General features: G+C 37.3%; 1 protein-coding gene across 1 annotated transcript; it reads left to right on the top strand.

Moving 5' to 3' along the window:
• Positions 1 to 11,032: 11,032 nt before the first annotated feature.
• On the top strand, positions 11,033 to 18,130 carry nr4a1 (nuclear receptor subfamily 4, group A, member 1). The gene is made up of 7 exons (XM_015051517.1): positions 11,033 to 11,141; positions 12,657 to 13,437; positions 14,098 to 14,227; positions 15,136 to 15,299; positions 15,389 to 15,591; positions 15,704 to 15,882; positions 17,134 to 18,130. Exons 2-7 carry the CDS (start codon positions 12,667 to 12,669, stop codon positions 17,388 to 17,390), a joined length of 1,704 nt encoding a protein of 567 aa, XP_014907003.1. The 5' UTR covers positions 11,033 to 11,141; positions 12,657 to 12,666; the 3' UTR covers positions 17,391 to 18,130.
• Positions 18,131 to 21,467: the final 3,337 nt, after the last annotated feature.

Here is a 21,467-nt window from a genome sequence, read left to right as displayed (position 1 = left end):
CCCCTCCTTCCACTGCAGTTGTTTCAGTCTCGGCCCAATACTGAGAAACGAGGTCTTGTATTATTTGGGGATTTCACCTGCACACCATGCACGGCACACACTCCTAACAGAGCCTCTCTATTCGCTGTAAAACAAGCAGCTCCAGGCCTTGAACAGATCCAGGAAACTTTGAGACAATAACAGTGCCACTTCATCCAACAGCTGAACTTGGAAAAACATGAGAAAATTCATTGGAAAGGGAAAAAAAAATTAGGGGAGGGCAAAGTCAGCCAAGAGCCAGTGTTAGTGAGTCAGTGGTGGCGAGAGTCCCAGCCCTGCAGAGGAACCGAAACAAAAACAGCAGCAGTGAAGGTCTGAGAGGAGCTGCTGGGTGTGAGTTCCTGAGCGGGGGTCAAACGCCGCTCCTCAATCCAGACTGGGCATTTAAAGATGACCCGTCATGCTTCCTTAAACAGGTTAGTGTAGGTCTATGAGCTGTAAAAATAAATAAATCTTAGATGATGAGATTTTAATCTGCTCTGAGCTCCTTTCAGAATGAGCTGTTTTAGGGCATCTTTTCACTTTAAATCTTAATAAGCTGCTGCTGTACACGCCCCCCAACTCAAGGTTTACACTTGCACATGAAAATGGTTCCTAATAGATGGGCAATTATACAACCGTGCATTTTTGAAAAGTATTAGTAGAACCTCCTGCACAACCAACAAGAATGCAGCATGCAGTTTCTTGACGGTAAGTCAACAGCAAAACATTTGTCTTTTCCAGCAGCCGTTGTACAGAGCATACCAGCTGACCAAATGTGCTGGAGCTCAGCTTGGGTTGCTAGGTAACGGACTAGGCTTCACTGTGGTTGCTGCTGCCGGCTGATTTGTGACATTACATTCCAGAAGTTTTTGAAACGGATCGTTTTCCAGACACCAAAAAACATGAATCTGTTGTCAAAACCTTTTAAAGTTTTTCACCGCAAAAACACAAAATCTTACTAAGTAGTTTCTGGTGCAAATATCCTTTCAGACATTAAATAGGGCAAAACTAACTTACAATTAACTTTTAAGGAGGATATATGAGCTTGTTTTAAGTCCAAAAACTCCTTAATATTGATGAAAAAGTATTATCATTGTCAGATTATTTCACTTATAACATGGAGAAAATGTCTTAATACAAGTTAAATCATCTGCCAATCTAATTAGAAACTAGACCAAAATTACTTGTTGAAATTTTGTGTTTTTGCAGTGTTGGATTGTTTGTAGAAGTTGTAGAAACCCAAACGCAAATACAAAAACGTGCAAAATGAGAATTTGCATGATACGTCCCTTTTAAAGCCCTCCGGACTGTTCTCCTGTGGGAACTGTGAAAGCATTCCCCACCCTCGTTCACGCCTCTGTCGAAAGATGGCAACAACAGACCTCACCGCAACAAGGTGCCCTGTAAACCATGAAGAGACAAAACAAGGTGTGAACACGAGGCGCTTCCTGTCTGGGGCTCTGACCTTATTGTTGTACTCCAACAGCGTGACAAAGTACTCATTCAGGCTGTGGTCATTTTTAGACACATTTGAACTAAATCACACACTTTTCCCACTTTAATTTATCTAAATGAATTCAAGCTGTAAATAAGAGTTTTAAAAAAAGAACACAATGTATCTCCTGAACAAATGGAAAAGGTATTAACCAGTGGTTTCCTTTGACTGCCCTCACACTCCCACTGCTTTTCCTAGAGAGTTCGGATGTTAAGTTACCAACGAGACTCAGTTAAACCCACTCACTCGTATAGTCAAACTGGGTTTTTGCTTTCTGCTACAGATTTTACGTGGCACAATGGGTCTAATTTGTTTAATTCTGAAATAAAGAATCTAAGTAAACAAAGATCAGGCATGGCGTTCCTCAGGGCTCCATTCTTGTGCCACTTTGGTTCAGCATACAGCTGTGGAAAATATTAAGAGACCACTTAAAACGATCAGTTTCTCTGATTTTACCTTTTTTAGGTAAATGTTTGAGTAAAACGAACATTGGTATTTTATTTTATGAACTATTGACATGTCTGTGAAATTCCAAGCAAAAATTTTGTTTTCATTAACAGAAAATGAGAAACGGTCAAAATAACGAAAAAGATGCAGAGCTTTCAGACCTCAAATAATTCAAAGAAAACAAGTTTATATTCATTTAGAAACAACAATGCTAATGTTTGAACTCAGGAAGAGTTTGGGAATCATTATTTGGAGGGAAACCAGGAGGTTTTCAATGGGGGTCAGTGCAGTGGGCTCTTAGTTTTTACCAGAGCTGAAATTATCCTCCGCTTTACGCAGATTGTGGTGAACCGTATACCGAAGGACTTAGCATTTCTGGGTCACATAATGACCACAGCCCACTTACACTAAATCAGTATGTCCTTAATATCAAAAAGTGATTATTTTCTGATGAAATAGGACACTGGAAATATGCTGTGTGCTTCTATTTTCAGTAGGTTAGAGTATTTTGAAGTTATTCTTTTTTAAAAATCAACTTTTATTATTTGACTAAAGAAAACCACAAAAAGATTCAGATTTGTGGTGCAGCTGAATGCTGCTTTTCTCCATGTTTGGTTCTGACTCTATCTGCTGTGGAAATTCAATAAAATAAAAAATAAAAAAAAGCTAAATTCTGCATTATTTCGTATATTTAAATTTGTCGGCTGGTTATTTCTACACCAGACAGACGTGTCTCAGAGATTAGACCCGGTTCTGCTGCATGTGGGCAGCTGATGAGAGAGGAATGTGAGAGTGGGAACGTTTAAAGGGGCAGGGGGCCATTCCTGTGACCTACAAACAGACAACAGAGTCCAGTTTGTCCCCCAAAGAAAAGCATGCAGGCAGAATTCAAAACATTCTCAGACGAAATGCCAGCGATGACGACACGCTGATGTCTTCACCACTTTCACTTGATGCAATCATCCTGGAAACCTTATCAGAAACGAAGGCAACCCCACTGGTTCCCATACGGGTTCAGATTCACTTTGAATCACTCCAGAGATTCACAGGAAGACTTTACTGATGTGAGTTTCTCAGCTGCACCTTCACACTGGAAAACAACCCACAGCTTCCAGATACGTTTATCTGGAAGCATGCATGATGCATGTAACCGTCTCACATTTGTGTGGTGGTCAACTTCCTCTTTGCTTCTCCACACAAATTTTTCTTATCTCTTCCAGACATGAATTAGAAATCATTAATCTACAATATTTAACTGTTATTTTTTTTACATCCTAAAAACCATTTAAGCACAATATTTCTGTGAATTCAATTCTTGAGCCCTTTAGCATATTAAATCTTTGCATCATCCTCCTTTTAGAAACCAAAAAAAAAAAAAAAACCATCAGAATAAAATCAGTTTCTTTTAACATCTGAAGGCAACTTTGCTAAACTTTCACACCAATCTGTCAGGATATTTGAGAATCAGAATATACTTGTTTATTTTACAGAGAAGCTACTCTCATTCAAAGACTTAAATATCCATATTTATAAATATAAGTGGCGTCATATAACACAAGTGTGAAATTATAAGTAATTTAAATATTACCTAAATATGAAATTAAATACATACATAAATAAATAAATAAATAAATAAATAAATAAATAAATAAATAAATAAATAAAACACAAAATATATTAATCTAAATTAGTCCAGACTACCTAACAAACAAAATTTAGTCTGTTAAAAATTCAGTTTAATCTGCATGACAAATATTAGGATGCTGCCCTCTAGTGGTAATTCAGCTGAACTTTGCAGTACTGTACATACTCCTGTATTTTAGTTACATTTTATTTTGAAATATAAATATGATTAATTTCGTTTTAATAAAATAGATATGGAAACTTGTTGTTCCTAGTTAACATTCATGGAGAAAAAAAATATGAGAAATACAGAAAGAAAGAAAGAAAGAAAGAAAGAAAGAAAGAAAGAAAGAAAGAAAGAAAGAAAGAAAGAAAGAAAGAAAGAAAGAAAGAAAGAAAGAATTAGATCATCTCAAGACCTAAAAAGGTCTGAAAATATTACAAGAATAAGGTCGAAATAATAATAAAAGTCAACATTTTGAGGATAAATTCGTACGAGAATAAATTCAAAATAATGCAAGAATACTGTCGTAGTTTTACAAGAATAAAGTCATAATATTATGAGAATAAAGTGACACAATCATAAAGTCAAAACATATGAGAATAAAGTAAAAAAGAGAGAAAACCTCAATATTTTGAGAAAAAGTCACAATATTATAATATAGGGCCAGAATATTATTCTGTATTATTATTATTATTATTTCAATTTTATTCTTATACAAATGTATTCTCATAATTTTATTTTACCTTATTTTTTATGGCCCACGCACACCGTGGTATAGGACAGAGTATATGAACGGACCATTTTTTTTTTTATTATTTCTTAAAATCAAACTCACCACTCAAACCTTCTTTCCTCCAGTCAACTGTTGTGCTAAAATCATTTTTAGCACAACAGTTTAACCTCCATCATTTTCAGTCGATGTTGTTCTTTTTCCTCCTGCATCCTCCTCCTCTTAGAAACCAGTGATTTCTTGCTATTACTTTCCCAGGTTCTGCCACCAGGTGGCGCTTTAACAGTATTTTTATGAAACAAACGCCGTCCGCTGCAAATGTAGGCAGCGGACGGCTTCAGACCACGGTGCATCTGTGGTCTGAAGTGACCACAGATGCACCGGGTGACGGATGAACTGAAGCATCTGATGATCGATTATCTTACAGACTCTTAAAAAAATATTGTGACTAAATTATTACGTAACACGTTATAAAATAAACTCCAGTACAAACAGAACCGCAACAAAATTAGAGGTGTGGAAAGAAGAAGGTCATAATTCATTAGATATGTTTGTAAAACATGATACGTGGTTGATATGTGAAAGTCTGATCATTTCACATTTGAAACTGGAAAGTGGAACTCGATAAGGACAGTGGCGACTTTAGCCTTAAGGAGGAATGTGGGAGTGAGATAAAAAAACAAAAAACAAAAAAAAAACTCACGTGTTGGATGATTTAAAAAAAGAAAGGGAAGTCGCAAAGAGGTTGCTTCATGTTTTCGTCATGGGTTCAGAAGGTAGGATCTCCAAGTATGTACATGGTACAAAACAGCATTTCTGCTATTTCACACCACGTCTCTCACTACAGCAGATAAATGCGAGGATGTCCGAGTTTTATTCTAATTATCTTCTGCTTTTGGTACAACGGTTTAAAAATAGCTCAGTTACTATTGGCTGGTTAATAACTCCCTTGGTAATGGAAAAACTTTTGCGAGAGAAATACAAACAAAAAGTCAGAATACCTCATCACACCAAATACACAACACTGCAAAACTTCAATTCAGTTAATTTTAATTTATTCACACGCACACACGACTTTGTTTGTTTTGTGATATTTTTTCTTTTCATTTTTTGGTGATGCTTTGGTCAGAAAGAATCTCTTGTAGCAGTCAGTGTTACAACTTATCTGAAGAGGCTTCTGACTGAAGACTGTTCCTACAGTAATCGATTTTGTTGGATTTTCTTTAGGCGAACTGGAGGCAAATAAGTGCCCGAATTTTCAGATTTTTATTTATTAGTTTACCATGTTCAGCATCAACAAAGCATATTTAACTTTGAGGTTGTTGTGGACACCTACAAAACTTTCGATCTGTTCCTGAATTATTCTCATCTGCTTTTGCATGCTCCGGGTTAACCCAGTATGTACTCAGCCTGGAAACATGTTAAACATGCTTAGAGATTCCCACAACAAAGGCAGTTGCTAGCAAGCAGTGCACATGTTGCAGATCCCGTGTAAGAATACACATGACCTCTTGCAAAGGGGAAACCGACGGGAGCAAAGTTACGACTGAACATGATTGGCTTGTCATGACCTTCTAGGTTTCCTTCCCACTGGGAGATGTAGATATTTTAAGTCCAGAATGTAAGATACATCAGATGTAACTTTATCTCCTGATAGAGTGGACAAGAAAAGAGGCTTCTGCTGCTTGGCTTGTTGTAAGTTGGTGGAGTTAATGAGTTAATGACATGCAGGGCTTATTAGATTCGCCAGGGGGGAACAAACTTTTTGCCACGTGAGCCAAAATTGTAGACTCAAATGTAGCCGTGGGCCAAAACAACCCAAACATAAAATCAGGCAATTAAAGTAGCCCAATCGACTACTTCTAAAGAAAATTTCAACATTTGAAATTCAGAAATTTCCAAGATTTTTTTGTAGAAAATTTCTGATATTGATTTTTTCTAGAAGATTTCTGAGATTATTCTCAAAATGTATACTTTTTTAGTTTTTGTGGTATAAATTTATTACTTACCACTACTTTAATTGTGCAAGTTTGCTTTATTGTAGAAAGACATGTAGGGTTTAGTTTTTTTGGGGCTCAATTGAACACATTTATTTTCAAATATATACGTAGCCAAGTTTATGAAAGAATAAAAGCTGATTTGGGTGCAGCAAAGTTGGCTTTTTCAGTAAAAATCTCTGGATGAATTTGGTTTTACCTTTTGTTAAAACTTGGTTATAAGAACACAAATACTTTGTGTTATAAGTTACATTTTCCTGTGTAAGAAAATTACACGTGGCCCCAGAGTCGCACTTTGGACACCAGTTTTCAGCAGTTAAACGGTTATCACCGTTTGTGAGACGGCGTTTATAACGATGGAACATGTTTTCATTCAAACTGGACTGAATGAGAGACGAGATTAACTTTAAGCATTTTAATTTGTGCTAAAATCTTTTTTCCTTTGTTTCCTATATTTAGTTCATCACAAGGTCATTTATTAAAGAAATATTAAAAAACAACCAGGATTTATGAGAAAAAGAATGCTTAACAGATGACTTGTAATTATCCACATATTTTGTAAATTTAACAAATCACATTCACATAATTTAGCATGTAAAGGCTTAAACTGCATTACTGACAGCATCACCGGCCACGATGTTCGAAGATGATTGGATAATATGAGTTATAACAACATTTAAGATCCAGTTGGCACAAATACATTTATTTTCAGAGTTTTGGACTCTGGATTCATCAATGATGCCTTAGAAGAAACCCAGAAAAACCCCTGCAGGTCTCGCTTTCCTCTGACAAGGTCAAAGGTTATGATTAATCAATAAGAAGGACAGAAATGGCCTCCATGGGAGAGCTGTAAAACCAAAACAACTGCTGACCAGAAAGTAAAGAAGAGGCCTAAATACCTGAGTATTGTCCCAGTCAAACATGGTGGAGGTGCAGTGATAGTCTGAGTTGCTTCGCCACAAAATGAAAACATGAATTCAGTTCAATCTGGAGAGACTCAAACGGAGAAAGAAGGCGATTAAAAGAGTTTGACAAAATGAACATAAAAATAAACAAAGTCCTTTGGCGTTCAGGCCCCGGCCGGGGATGTCGAGTTGGACTTCGATGAGCTCGATGAACATTCCTGATGCAGCATAGGAATGTAGACCCCCGGGGCCGTACTGGTGGCAGCGGTCGGAGGAAGAGGAGGCCTGAGAGCCGGGAGCAGAAGGTGGAGATGGGGAGGAGGTGGGTTGATCGCAGCTGGTGAGCAGAGGAGGCTATGGGTGAAGGTCCTTTTGAACTGGAGCCCAAACGATGATTGACTGGAGCAAGGCTTGGTCCGCGCCGATAGGTCCAGGTTGCAGAGAGGCGGGCGCTGATTGATGAGGCAGATGCGACTAGCGTCTTCCAGACTGAACTTTTGTCAAGACGCCATTTGTCTAGCAGAAAATCTATTGGGAGAATGTCAATCCCTCAGTTCGTCACCTTTAGCTTAAACACATTTGAGTTGTACTCAACTGCTCTGAAACTGAAATTCAAGGCTTCTTCCATAAAAACTCCTCTTTGCAGATTTAAAAACATTTCTGCTAAGAAGAGTTTGTCAGCAACAAAAACTGTCAAGTTGGTTTAAATAACTTTCTTTCCCTTAATAAATTCACCATAGCTGAAAATGATTTGTTTTTATTAACTTAGGCTATATTTGTCTGATATTAAAATCTGTTTTGTAACTTGAAACATACAAGTGGACTAAAAATAAACATCACAAGAAATCTGTCAACACTGTACATGTGCTATTCAAGCCTGTGGTGGACTATTAAAGCCTCAGTTCTGCTCTGGAAAAACACGAGTTTGTGTTTTCCAAAAAATGACCAAATAAAGGCAATAAATTGAATTAGAATGTTCTCCAGGGATTGGAAACATCTAAATTAATAAATGGTAATCATAAGTATAAATAGGATGTGGAATTCTGGAAAAAGAAAAACATGCAAAGCGCAGCAGATAACATCGTTTCTGCTTCATTTACATCTGCATGCAAAGTACCGAGGATTTGACTTCAGCTGTTGCTCCATTTTTCATCTAGAGGAGCTTAAAGGGTTTGGTAAATACTGCTTTTAAAACCATTTTCATCTCAGAAAATACACATTACAAAGGGGATCTTCTTTGTGGATCCCCTCACTGCTGTGCTCGTAGTTTGGAAATATTTTAAATCAAACTTAAAGCCTTTGCAGAAGCTTAGCTGAAGAAAGAGGTGGTGCGCAGAGGAAAGGCAAAACATAATGAGATTAATGACTGGACCATTATGTAAGTCTTAAACCTCCCAGAAAAGACTGGCAGAAATTGAAATTACTGGAGTCAATTTGAAAATAATGGTTCAAAGTGAAGAAAGGATCTAATAAACTGTCATAAACAACAGGAAGAGTCTGATAATACAGATTACAAGACAAGTAAAATCATTTATTGTTCTGTTAGGAGAATAAAAACATAAATAAAAACAGATCAAGTGTTTGAGGATCAGTTTACAGTTCAAAGTGGCAAAAAATGAAAAAAAAAATCTACGTTGAAAATTTGTTTTGGAAGCTGATGGTGGATGCACTTTTGGTGAATTTTAAATTAAACTGACAGAAAAATGATTTTATTATCTTAATATCCTTTTTTGGGGATCATTAAGAATTAAATATTTGTGTCCATGTGTTTGCACCATGTTTTGATTAACTTTTTCAACCATAAACAAATTTTATTGGGGTTTTATCTGACAGGATAATGCAAAGCGGTGCAAAATTGTGGAAAGTTACACAATTTTGTGCATTTGTATTCAGTTAATGCTTTAACAGAATTAAAATAACTACATTTTAAAAAAGCTACTCATCACCATCAACACATATTTTTGGAACGATCTATCATGTATTTCTTGTAGTTTATTTACAGTCATCTTTTAAAATAATTAGTAATTTTGTACTTTTCTAACTTGACCTCATCATTTAATCACCCATGGATTCAGATTTCAAAGTCGGTTCTCACTGGTTTTAACTCCAAACATAATAAACGTTTAACTAATTGTTCACAACAGTTCAAGCAGAAAATGGGCACCATTTGATTTGAAGACCAAACCACGTGTCAGAATTAGTCTTATTTAATATTTGCTGTAGAATAAAGTGTAATTCGGTGCATTTGACTGAAATGTTACAACCCAAACTGTTGCCATGCCATGTGGCAACCTGGGCATGTGGCATTGTGCCGCTGTCTGAAACTCAAGTCTATTGCTATTTGCAAGGCTAAAAATACACATGTGAGTAATAAATAATAAGACGAATTGCATCTTAAATTACAGAAACCAGCTCAGCACTTCGTGGGACTACAAGCTGATTTTATTTTTAAATTCTAACTTTTAACTTTGGTGCATTTTTCAGTGAATATTGTTGAGTTTTGTTTATACGTTTTATTTATTTACAAAGACACAATGAACAACATTTCATTAACCTTTAAAAAGGAGAGATGCATGGTACCAGATTATAGAAAGAAATGCTAATTTTCACCTGGTTGGTGTAAACAAGCATGAGTTAATAGATCGTGAATTTAGCATTCATTAAACTAAACTAACCAGACTACAGATAATTCATAAGACAATGTATTTTTCTTCATCAATAATTAGTTCAAATTTGCTTATTTAACAGGTATATTTTTGCCAAAAGTGGAAACGTTTTGTAACTAGAACATGGACTGCAATCTTACCAAGTAATTTTATTCTAGAGCAAATATCTACACTTGAATTAAGACAAAACTCAGCAAGATATACTAGCTTGTTTTAAATCAATAATTCTTTAAAATTTATGAAAAAGTACAAGTTCCACCAGCAGATAATTTTACTTATAAAACAGGAAAAAAGCCATGTGATAAAGGAAATAATCTGACACTGGAGCTAGGACTTTTTCATCAATATTAAGAAATTATTTACTCAAAACAAGCTATTATGTCTTACTGAAAAGATGCTAGTAAATTAGAAATTACTCCTCAAGACATCTTTCCCATGTTACAAGTGAAATAATGTGCCAGTACTTTTTCATCAATGCTAAATAATTATTTACTTCTATTACATCTTGCTGCAAAGTTACTAAATTAGTTTTGTCTTACTTCTAGTGTGCTAAGATATTTGCACAATAACTACATTTGGTAAAATTTCATGTTTTTGCAGAGTGTAATCTCATTTGGCGAACTATTCCATCGCAGCAACAAAAAAAGAGAAAAGAAGTAAAAGCAGCGATACATTTCTAACCACAGAGAAATAGGAAATATTTTGGATTTAAGCACATGCGCATCCTTTTTTCAAAGTATTTCTTCCTGAAAACCCTCTAAGAACAGTCTAAAAATACCGAGTACTTCCTGTTTCTGAAAGATGCAATCATTTTTCTCTCTTCTGTTTCCTATTCAGGAGTACCACAACATAAAACAATTAAAGAAAAAGTAAAGATTAGCTCGGTGTGTTGCGGCTGCCAGGATCTACCTGCTGCGGGAAACGCTTTAATTCAGATTTAGTGGGCTGTATCTGTGTCTGGGTCTCACTCTGGAGGACAATGTTGCGGTTCTTCGCTGAATGCGCGTCAACGGAATCCCGTAGTGCGTCATCAGACAGCTATTCTGTGGAGCGGGCTCTCGTGATTGGCTGCGGGTTGGAAACCTCCCCGCCCACCGCGCACACTCGCATGGAAACCTCTCAGTGGCGTCATGGAGACATTGAACTAAAGTATAAGAGCGCAGCGCGGAGCGGGGCGCAGGGACTGCCGCTCAGCTGGGAGACGCTGGAGATGACACATGGTCGCTTGTAGACGGTTTTGAACCCTCAGACAGGTAAGAAAACGCTTCAAATTTGTAATAATAATAATAATAATAATAATAATAATAATAAAAACATTCACACGTAGGGAATGAGTTTTTCTTTCTGTTTTGTTTCGGCGGGTTCTGTCGACTCAGGACGGAAAGCAGCTTGTTTTAGAGTTTTATTGAGATATATATTGTTTCGTTTGCGTTAATTATCCATAGAATAAAGTTTGTGTTGAACAAACTTGGCGTGTTCATGTGTTGGCTCAGTCTTTAAACCAATCTCTCTGCACTTTGCAGCGGTTTCTAAAGTTACTACGAAGTAATAAGTGACACTGTGAGCAGCTCTAAACTTTGTGATTTATAGATGCCAACAAACTCAGAGGGTCACAAAGCAGACAATGTGTTTAGTTTAATAAATTAGCTGTATTAACACAAAAGAAGGAAGGTTATTGAATGAGTTTAAAGTTATATTTGGCATAAAATTTCCCTCTGATTATTGTGTTAACTTGAGTTCGTGTGTGTAAACTCTGAGGACTTGGAAAAAAAAATTTTTGCACAAATTTGAAAAATGAAGATTCTCTTACGTGCTACTACAAACTTAAGGTTATTTTTGTTGAGACAATGCATAATTTTAAAGATTAGTTTTCAAAATGTATTAGTCAGTTGATTATAGTCAATACCTCATAGTACCAGCTGTTTACTACACTGGGAAGTCTGTTGTCTTATATCTCTAAAGAGACTATAATTATTTTTTGCATTATATTTTTGCAAAAATGCACAAGCAAACTGTATGAAGAGCATCTGCAAACATTAATTTCTTTGTCGTACCAGAGGGGGTTGAATTTCCAATCAACTATTTACCTGTGTTTAATTGGGAAAATGACAGTGACAGATTATTCCACTTACAACAAGATATTTTTCTTTTATCAGTAAAATAATCTGCCAGTGGAACTAGCACTTTATCATCAATATTAAGAAATTATTTGCTTAAAACAAGCTCTTAAATCTTGCTAAAAAAGTTACTTGTAAGTAAGATATATGGACTAGAAACTGTCTTACTTATACTTAAATACTTGGTGAGATTTTGTGTTCTTCCAGTGTAACTTATTTGAGTCAAATTTCTTAAATACTTAATTTGATGTTTGTAATTTTTTGTTTTCTTACTTTATCAAAAGAAGTTTCTCTTGTAAATGAGATCTTGGCTCATTATTATTGATTAGGTTTTTTTGTTTTAAATATCTGAAATGCTGCCAAACCTTAAACTGCTGCTGCACAAGTTACTCAGTAAGTTGTTGCTAGGTAACCAAAGAGTGAGTTGATGCTAGCCACCTAGCTTAGCTGGCTGTGAGAGGGCTTTCCTCTGCCTACATTCCCCAGAATGCTGTGCGGTTCTGTAATTCAGTGAATATTCTATCAGAGGTATTATCTATTGATATTGGTCACCTGTCTATCTGACATATATTATTATTGATCTATTTCCCAGCCCTAAGTTTAAGGGCTGAATATTTTTTACTTCATTAACAGTTTTGAAATGTTTTACAGTTTTTCAGCCATGACTTGCATACATCCCCAGCACGGATCTCAGCTCTATGAGAACAGCATGAGCAGCTTGGAGTCTCAAGGCGCAGACATCACCTCTTGGCTGGACATGAGCAGCCCGCAGCACCTTTCCGCCTCTTCCCTGCCGAGTACCGCTCAGGTGCTGTGTGCTCCTGCCGAGGACTACGAAGCCTACTCCTGCCAGTTCACTACAGCCCCAGCAGTCACGTCTCCCTCGCACCAGGAGGGACAGTACAACATGGAGGATCTACAAATCTACGGCTGCTACCCAGGGCCGCTTATGCTGAACTATCCAGGGGAGGCCATGTCCCCCAGTGGGTCGGATTATTACGGCAGCCCTGCCACAGCTTCGTCCCCTTCGACGCCCGGATTTCAGAGCCAGCCGGCCTCCAACTGGGATTCAGTTTTTGGGACATATTCGGCCAGTCCAGAATGTTGGATGGCCAAGGACATCTCAGGACCAAACGCATCCACTTTATTTCCATTCGGCTCCGGGCCCGTGGAGGACGTGCCTCATTTTGGGACGTCGCTTCTGCAAGAGCAGGAACTTTATGCTTTGGCTCACCCTCTTCAATCCGGACTGACCTTCCCGACTGCGGTGAGGGAGCCGGGGTTCGGCCTTCATGGCACCGAGCAGCTGGACGCCAGTTTATCGCCCAAACTGAAGCGTGGAAATGAGGGCGACTGCGCTGTGTGTGGAGACCATGCTTCCTGTCAGCACTACGGCGTGCGCACCTGTGAGGGATGTAAAGGCTTTTTCAAGGTAAACGGCTGATAAATATACGTAGAAACTGCTCTTATAAAGAAAAAACATTTCTGTGCCACTGTGAAGTTGGTGACGTTCACACCAGGGTTGTAATAGTTCTGGGCTTTTCATTATAGTTTATTGTTGTGACCTTTTGTATGTTTAACTCAGTTTTTAGAGTGGCTTTGCAAGCTTTATGCTACTTTGAGTTTTTATGAATTAGTTTCAGGTTTTTCATACCTTGGTTAATTTTTAGCTGCATGATTCAAAATTTCAAAATGTTCTGATTATGTGTGCATGAATTGGGTAATGATTATTCAGCAGAAGAGATCATTTTCAAACAAAATTTATTCAACTGTTGTTGAACAATTTTGTCGCCATTTTGCGGACTAGCATCAGTTCCGCCCAGTGGATTATGGAGCACCGTAATTTACCAACAGCTGATTTAAACTACTTGTGAGGAATAAAAAACAATTTCACAACAGCTCAAAAGGCTAAAAAATAGATTAATAAACACAAAAATTAAGGATATCTTATATATGTCTTCAGTATGTTTTACTCAGTTCTATAGTTCATTTAGTTGTAGTTTTTCCTCATTACCATTTCTATTTATTTCAGTTTTTGTTATTTTGTTGGTTTTAGTTAACTATAATAAGCCTTCTGTGTCTTGTTTTGCAGCGAACAGTGCAGAAAAACTCCAGATACGTTTGCAATGCCAACAAAGACTGTCCTGTGGACAAGAGGAGGCGCAATCGGTGCCAGTTCTGCCGCTTCCAGAAGTGCCTGGCTGTGGGGATGGTGAAGGAAGGTGAGTCAACCTGGGGCATGACTGCAGATAAATTATTTACTATTTCTCTGAAGAGGAAACTGCTGCCAGATGTTGCATATAAAGATTTCCTCTTTGTGTTACCACGAAAGCGTCGGAGTTCTCCTAACTCTACCATGAGTTTCTTCCTGTTCTTTAAAAACATCGGTGCTCACTCTGAAGGCTTAACTTAATTATTCTGCTACTAATTACCAAGTTAAACCTGCAACTTCATTGACAAAACTAACTTACAAATAGTAAATAGTACCTTAATATTGATAAGAAAGGATTAGTTCCACTGGCACTTAATTTCTTGTTATAAGTGAAATATTCCTGATTCCTGACTTAAAACAAGCTGTTAAACTTCTACGGCTTTATTTACACTAGAAATCTGACCAAAAGACTTGGTAAGATTTTGTGCTTTTGCAGTGTTAATAGTATTTTACTTACCAATCTGCAGTGGCTCCTTATTATGTCCAAATTAATTGGTTATAAGTTGAAACCCTGTTGCAGCCTGATTTAATTCTGACTCATTCTCTGCTGAAATAAATCACTCTTTGCTGCATTAAAGCAAAAACTTCATGTAATTAAGACATTTGTTTAGTGCATTTGCATCATGCATTTAAATATTTAAATATATTTTGCTCATTTTAACTCCTCAAATTAGATTTCAGGGATATTTTGCCACTTTTGACAATACTATCACTACATGTCACATAAAAAAAAACCTTGCACAAATCTTAAGAAGTGTTTTTCAACCTTTATTTTAAAGCATGTTAACTTTTAGTGCATCTTCAAGTGCCATAATTTCAAGTAGTTACCCTAAAGCATAACAAAAACTTTATTTTGCATGCTGTCAGCTTTGTAACTGTATAAACAAATTGAACTTGAATGTTTTTTCTTCCTTACAGTTGTGAGAACAGACAGCCTGAAAGGCCGCAGAGGTCGTCTACCTTCAAAGCCTAAAGTGGTTCAGGACACGCCTGCACCAGTATCCCCAGTAAGCATGATTGCTTCCCTCGTTCGGGCCCAAACGGAGTCAAACCCCAGCATCAGCGCTCTAGATTACTCTAAGGTGAATAAATACAGCCTTTCCACATTTTTGAGTTGCAGTTTGACTGAAGCCTGTGACCTAAAATCTGTTTTTTTGTATTTCTCTTTTAGTATGTTGAGCAGAAATTCAGCACGGACCAGAAGGAAGACGTCAGTAACGTCAAGCACTTTTACGACCTCCTCACAGCGTCTTTCGAGGCCATCAGGAAATGGGCGAAGGACATCCCTGGTTTCTCCAGCTTCTGTCTTGAGGATCAGGAACTTCTGCTGGAATGTGCTTTCATTGAACTCTTCATTCTGCGTCTTGCTCATCGGTAACTACAACTTCCGATCATTCGTGTTTGGAACATTTAGACATTAAGCTTACTTTAAGACATTAAAAGAAAGACTCCAAGCTAAACTTTGGTGTTTTTTATCGTTTTGAAGGTCAAACCCTGAAACAGGTGAACTCATCTTCTGCGACGGCACCGTACTTCACAAAACGCAGTGTGTTCGAAGCTTCGGGGAGTGGATCGACTCCATCCTGGAGTTTTCTCAAAGTCTTCACTGCATGAAGTTAGACGAGGAGTCCTTCGCCTGCCTCACAGCCTTGGTCATAATCACTGGTAAGATTAACATCCAGATCTCCATTTCAGTTTAAATACCAATGCGCCTTGACAGCCGAGGCAAGAATACACACAGCAAATCTCCTTTAGGTTTTATTGTATTCATGCAACATAAGACTGGAAGAACAGGTGTGTAGGGAAGAGTAACACAAGCTCGTTTATGACAAAATGTCATATGTCACAGCCTGTCAGAGTGAAGGGTGACATGTAGACTCAATGAGCTGTGCAACACAGTGTCTTGCAAAAGTTCACACACTCACTGAACTTTTTGTGCACTTTATCAGGTTACAGTCACCACTTTTTGTGGGATTCTATGTTGTGAAGCGGAAGAAACATTACGCAATATTTTCTACATTTTTACATCCATTAAATCATCAACGTTTACCAATCTCACCTCATAAATACAGTTTTGGAGTTTGTCGGAGAACATAAGAGGACAAATATTTTCACATATACCAAGACACACAGCAGACAAGTAAAGGAAGGTGTGGAGATGTTTAAAGTAGGGTTTGGTTATAAAACAGTATCTCTGAAACATTGTAGAATATGGCCAACCTCAAGCCTTACAGTTCAAGGTTTCTATATACACCAACAGTTTGGCGAAGAATTGCATCAATCAGAGAAGCAGCCAACAGGCCGACGGTGGTTTTTAAAAATAAGCCATAGCAAGTCACATTAAACACGTGGAAGAAATTGTTCTGGTCTTACAAGTTAACTGTGTGGGATGGAAAATTTACGCAGCACTTCATCATGACCACGTCAGTCCATCCCACGGCGAAATGTGGTGGTTGTGGTTCACAATGAAATCTAGACATTATGAATAGATGGAGCTTAATATATGACAACTCTGAAAAAAAACCTGTTGGAGGCTGCCAAAGACTTAAAGGGTGAAGGTTTACCTTCAAACAGGACACTAGCCCTAAACATACTGGTTTGTTCGGGGAATGCACAATCAAAGGACCAAAAACTGGAGTCCGTCTACAAACTTAGGTCTTGGTTTGGTTGAAGTGAACTCTGACGAGGTTCGGATGCGTATGTGGATGCCAAGCATCAGAACACAAATGTTAAACACTCTCCACCTAAACTCCTATTTAAATAAACTGAAGTTGGTGGCTGTAGCATGACAAAATGTGAAAAAGTTCAAGGGTTTTAGATATTCTCGAAAGTCGCTAGAAATTGTGCTGTTATGTTGTGTTTGGAAACGTGTGAAAGACAAATCTCAGCATGTTTATTCTCTGTTTCTAATTGCAGATCGTTATGGTCTGAAGGAGCCCAAACGTGTGGAGGATTTTCAGAACCAGCTCATCAGCTGCCTTAAAAGCCACATGTCTGGCTGCGGCTCCGAGTCCTTGCCGCCCAATTACTTGTCCCGACTTCTTGGGAAGCTGCCTGACCTCAGGACTTTGAGCACGCAAGGCCGTCAGCGTATCTTCTACCTGAAACTGTCAGACCTCGTTCCCCAACCTCCGATTGTGGAAAAGATCTTCATGGACACGCTATTGTTTTAAAATGTTTGGGGGGGGGAAAAAAGACATCTTCATCTTGTTCACACTCTTCAGGTGAAATGGCAAGAAGCGAAGAGGTGTTACAGTTTGGTGCTACTTCTTAGTGCTTGTATACGTAGGACCTGGATCCAGTACAATATGGGTATGTTGGTTTTAGAAAGCTGTAGATTGAAGGTGGAATTAGAAAGGTCCATTCAGACTGTTTACACCCATGAATGGAGTCTCTTCTGAATGAGACAACAGCAGCAAACATGTCCAGTCATCTATAATGTGAGCACAAACATTCTCTATGCAGCAGAAGGTCTGAAGCTTGGAAATAGTTACTAAACTTCTGCTTAAACATTCAAATTATTTTACAAAACCTACTTGTGATCCAGACAGACTTCATAATTCTCAACATTTGAAAAAGAAGTCTCTTAAAGCTCGATTACACTTTATATTTAATGCCACCACAATGTTTTGGTGATGTTTTGTGTAGCTAAAATTTACAAAACTATTCATGTATCATGAATCAGCATTGAGCAGCTAATATACTGTGTATTTTTTTAAAAAATACAGCCTTACACACTGATTTTCTTTGTGTTTTTGAATCTGTATTAAACACGCAGCTGTTTTGACCTAAATAATGTCCCAGTGTACAGAGAGATTTTGTTGTGGGCTTGTTTTCTTGTTTGTTTGTTTTTTACATGTAACTGTGAAACTTCATTGCTAAAATTGAAATAAATGCAAAATATCATATCTTACATTAAATGGTCATCTTCACCACATTTCATGAGGTTTGAAGACGTGATTGTGCTCACAGCTTGTAAACCTGGTCAAGTACAGACTCCTCTTTTAGCTCCCAGTGGGCGACCTCAGTGTACCCCCACCCAGTTATGTACTGGTCTCCTTTTAGAAAGCAATGGACCTCAATGTCTTGTCTCAAATAACCCAGACTGCTCCATCGTTACATTACACAATTATTTTATAAGAAAACGTGTGTCACCACAAAAATGCACATCTCTCAGTGGTTGTAGTAGCAAGGTCCTTGAAGTAAACGATGACTCTTTAAAACAGTCAACCGGGAAGAATTAGATCATCAGTGATTAGCGGTAATGAGCCAGTTTGGAGCAAAGACGGAAAATAAAGCAGGACATGGAGTACAGCTTAAAAATGGGAAAAGGCATTTTGCAAAATCAGCTTTTTTATTTATTTATTTATTTTTTAGCTTTTTATAATGTTAGTCCATCATTGAAGACATACCTGGGTTTTTTATGCCTAACTGAGGAATCCTTGAACAGGTATTCACGTAAATACGTCACACATTATTGGTAACTCTATTTGAATGTGTTATTTACCAGAAGTGTTAGTCAGTAAATAATGACAGCTTTAATGCAAAGTTAACACTTTTAATGAGCGTTTTAATAGAACTTTACTTTAAATGTGCCATTATTTACCAAATGACACTTCATAATAGTCAAACATTCATGAAGACTCAATGTTCATGACAGTTGTAATGGCAGTGCCATTGTCAGTCTTATGCACCCCACTTCAAATAAAGTGTTACCAAACAGACAAGTGCGGATCGTGTGGAGTAAAAAATAATATTATAATAATAATATTATTATTATATAATATATAATAATAATAATATATATAATAATATATATTATTATAATAATAATAATATATATATATATATAATAATAATAATATATATATATATATATATATAATAATATTATTAATATTAATATTATTATGTGGAGTAATAAATATTATAATAATAATAATAATAATAATAATAATAATAATATAATTATAATAATAATTATAATAATAATATAATAATATTATTACTTATAATAATAAGTAAATAATAAATAAATAATAATAAATAAATAATAATGGAAATAAAGTTTCCATTATCGTTTTACGAAATACACACATTTTGAAAAACTGCTGCATCCTACCCAAAATAACTAACCAGTTTTTCAGAACTGGTGTATTTCCATTAAGCATATTTATTTTTGTGATCAATTTTATGATCAGTGGAAAAACGGCTACAGTCTAGCTGTTATGTTCTACGCTTCGCTTCATACAGAAGGTCTTGATCCTCAGCTACTGAAAAACGATTGCTTTCTGGAGGCATGAACCCTGTTAAGGTTTGAATTTGACCAAATTGTGAACTTTTGGCCGTATGTAATATGACAATTCACCTCTATAAAGCTGACCGGACAGTGGGTGCACAACAAACACCCCCCACTACTGAGCCAAACAAGATGGCTGTTAATGTTAATTCAATATTTGGAAGCATGACTGATTGGCTTAGCTCACTTCCTCCGCTGCCATTGCTAAAACTTCAGGCAGAGTAAAATTTTAAAATGGTGCAGAAAATCATCGTTCACAGCTCTTTCTTCTGTTTGCTGACTGGTCCAGTTGAAATTCTACTAGAGAAATCCACTTCAATGGGAGGAAGCCGTTTAGGCCAGATGTCTAAAACCAGTTCTACCCATTCCGATCTACAGTGACAACAGCTGCATTTAATTTCGCAAAGTGAAGTTTGCTTAATGGAAACACGTGAGGTGGTTTATTGGCTCTATCAAAATGAGTGTATTTCAATGGAAACAGTTTTTGCATCACACAATTGATGTGATGAACAACTGGATGTTACAACTGGCGAAAAAGTCAACAGGAAGTGGTAGGCGGATGATGTTTGTAATGATTTATTGCAAGAACAAACTTATTCACGTGACTTTTAATTGTATTTCTTATTGAATAGAAATGCGGTAATTGCATTGCAAATTTATTCATTTATTTATTTTTACATTAGCCGAATACCAAAAAAGTCTCACACGCATGTATGTATGATGTTCTGTAATGCACTAATCTCAAGGTTTTTCCAGGTTAAAGTCTCCCAAATCCAGTCTGGTGCAGTAATGTAATATAAAATTTGGATGCTTTCATAACCTTGCAGCCATGTAGAGCTTATGCAACAAGAGAAACTGGATAGTCAGCATCACTGTGATTACACAGGCTCCCTGTGATGGTACACTGATAAAGATAGCGCGGACAGCAGCTCCCTCGTGATCGAGCCAGTACCATGCCTCTGCTGTAACTCTGTAAAGCGAGAGCAATGTGAACGTGCCTCGTTAGGAACGCAGACAATAATAGAAGATCTCAAGCTTTGGGCAGACTCACAGGGCAGGAAGTTCCCAAGAACATTACTGTTCCTCGCACATTGTGCCGGACTCTCAGATTAAAAGAACTGAGCGAGTGTCAATTCACAAAGTGAGATCGTTGGACAGATATGCCTTTCAAAAACATGCCTGGAAGGCTCTTATAAAGGCCAAGTGGCAGGTTTCATAGTCAAGTCGATCCAGCAGTGCGACTTGAGCATGGTTGACCGCGTCATTTGATCCGCAGGTGAGGCCGGTGGCTCAGTCAAATCACATGTCAAAATGACCCCAATTCCTTAACAGTAGACACAAATGTGTAAGCACACACTGTGACTGATTCAAATGTGTGTCATTGTCTGTTGTGCGCTGCACAGTGGTGCAGTTAGCAGTGTTGTTGCCTTGCAAAATCAAGGTTCTGGGTTTGGATCACTCTCTGCATGGAGTCTCCTAATGCATGTTCTCTCCAGGTACTCCAGCTTCGCCCCACAGTCCAAAAACATGACTTAGAGCTAACAAAAATGTTTTGTTTTTTCACCCATATTTGTTACAACTGCCACCTTGTTGTGACAGTAAAGATGGATAATGTGGAACAAACTTCCAGAAAACTGCAAAACAGCTGAAACACTGAGTTCATTTAAATCAAGGCTACAAACCCGCTTGTTTAGAGTTGCTTTCAACACATAATCACTGGAACATTGATCAGTTGTATTTTTGTACTGAGTTCTCAAATTGGTGACTGTATGATGTTTTTACTTTAATTTTGAGTTATGATATTCATGAGGGAACATCATAACATGATAAAGTAAAAAAAAGTCGACTTTACATCATAATCCTCCCTTTAACTTTCTCTCATGACTGCAAGTGTTAATTTGGGATTTCTTGGTAACATCTGTCTTTTAGTAGGCTGTTAATCTGAGGCAGA

The sequence above is a fragment of the Poecilia latipinna genome, unplaced genomic scaffold, assembly GCF_001443285.1.
Source record: "Poecilia latipinna isolate Pla-1442-1.1 unplaced genomic scaffold, P_latipinna-1.0 Scaffold1049, whole genome shotgun sequence".
NCBI lineage: Eukaryota > Metazoa > Chordata > Actinopteri > Cyprinodontiformes > Poeciliidae > Poecilia > Poecilia latipinna.
The sequence above is the reverse complement of the archived record's forward strand: the minus strand, read 5'-3'. Positions and strand labels throughout refer to the sequence as shown.

Coding starts and splice junctions, on each gene's coding strand:
- nr4a1 (XM_015051517.1), top strand. CDS start 12,667: ATGACTTGCATACATCCCCAGCACGGATCTCAGCTCTATGAGAACAGC. Junction 13,438..14,097: donor GATGTAAAGGCTTTTTCAAG/GTAAACGGCTGA, acceptor CTTGTTTTGCAG/CGAACAGTGCAGAAAAACTC. Junction 15,300..15,388: donor GCGCTCTAGATTACTCTAAG/GTGAATAAATAC, acceptor TTTCTCTTTTAG/TATGTTGAGCAGAAATTCAG.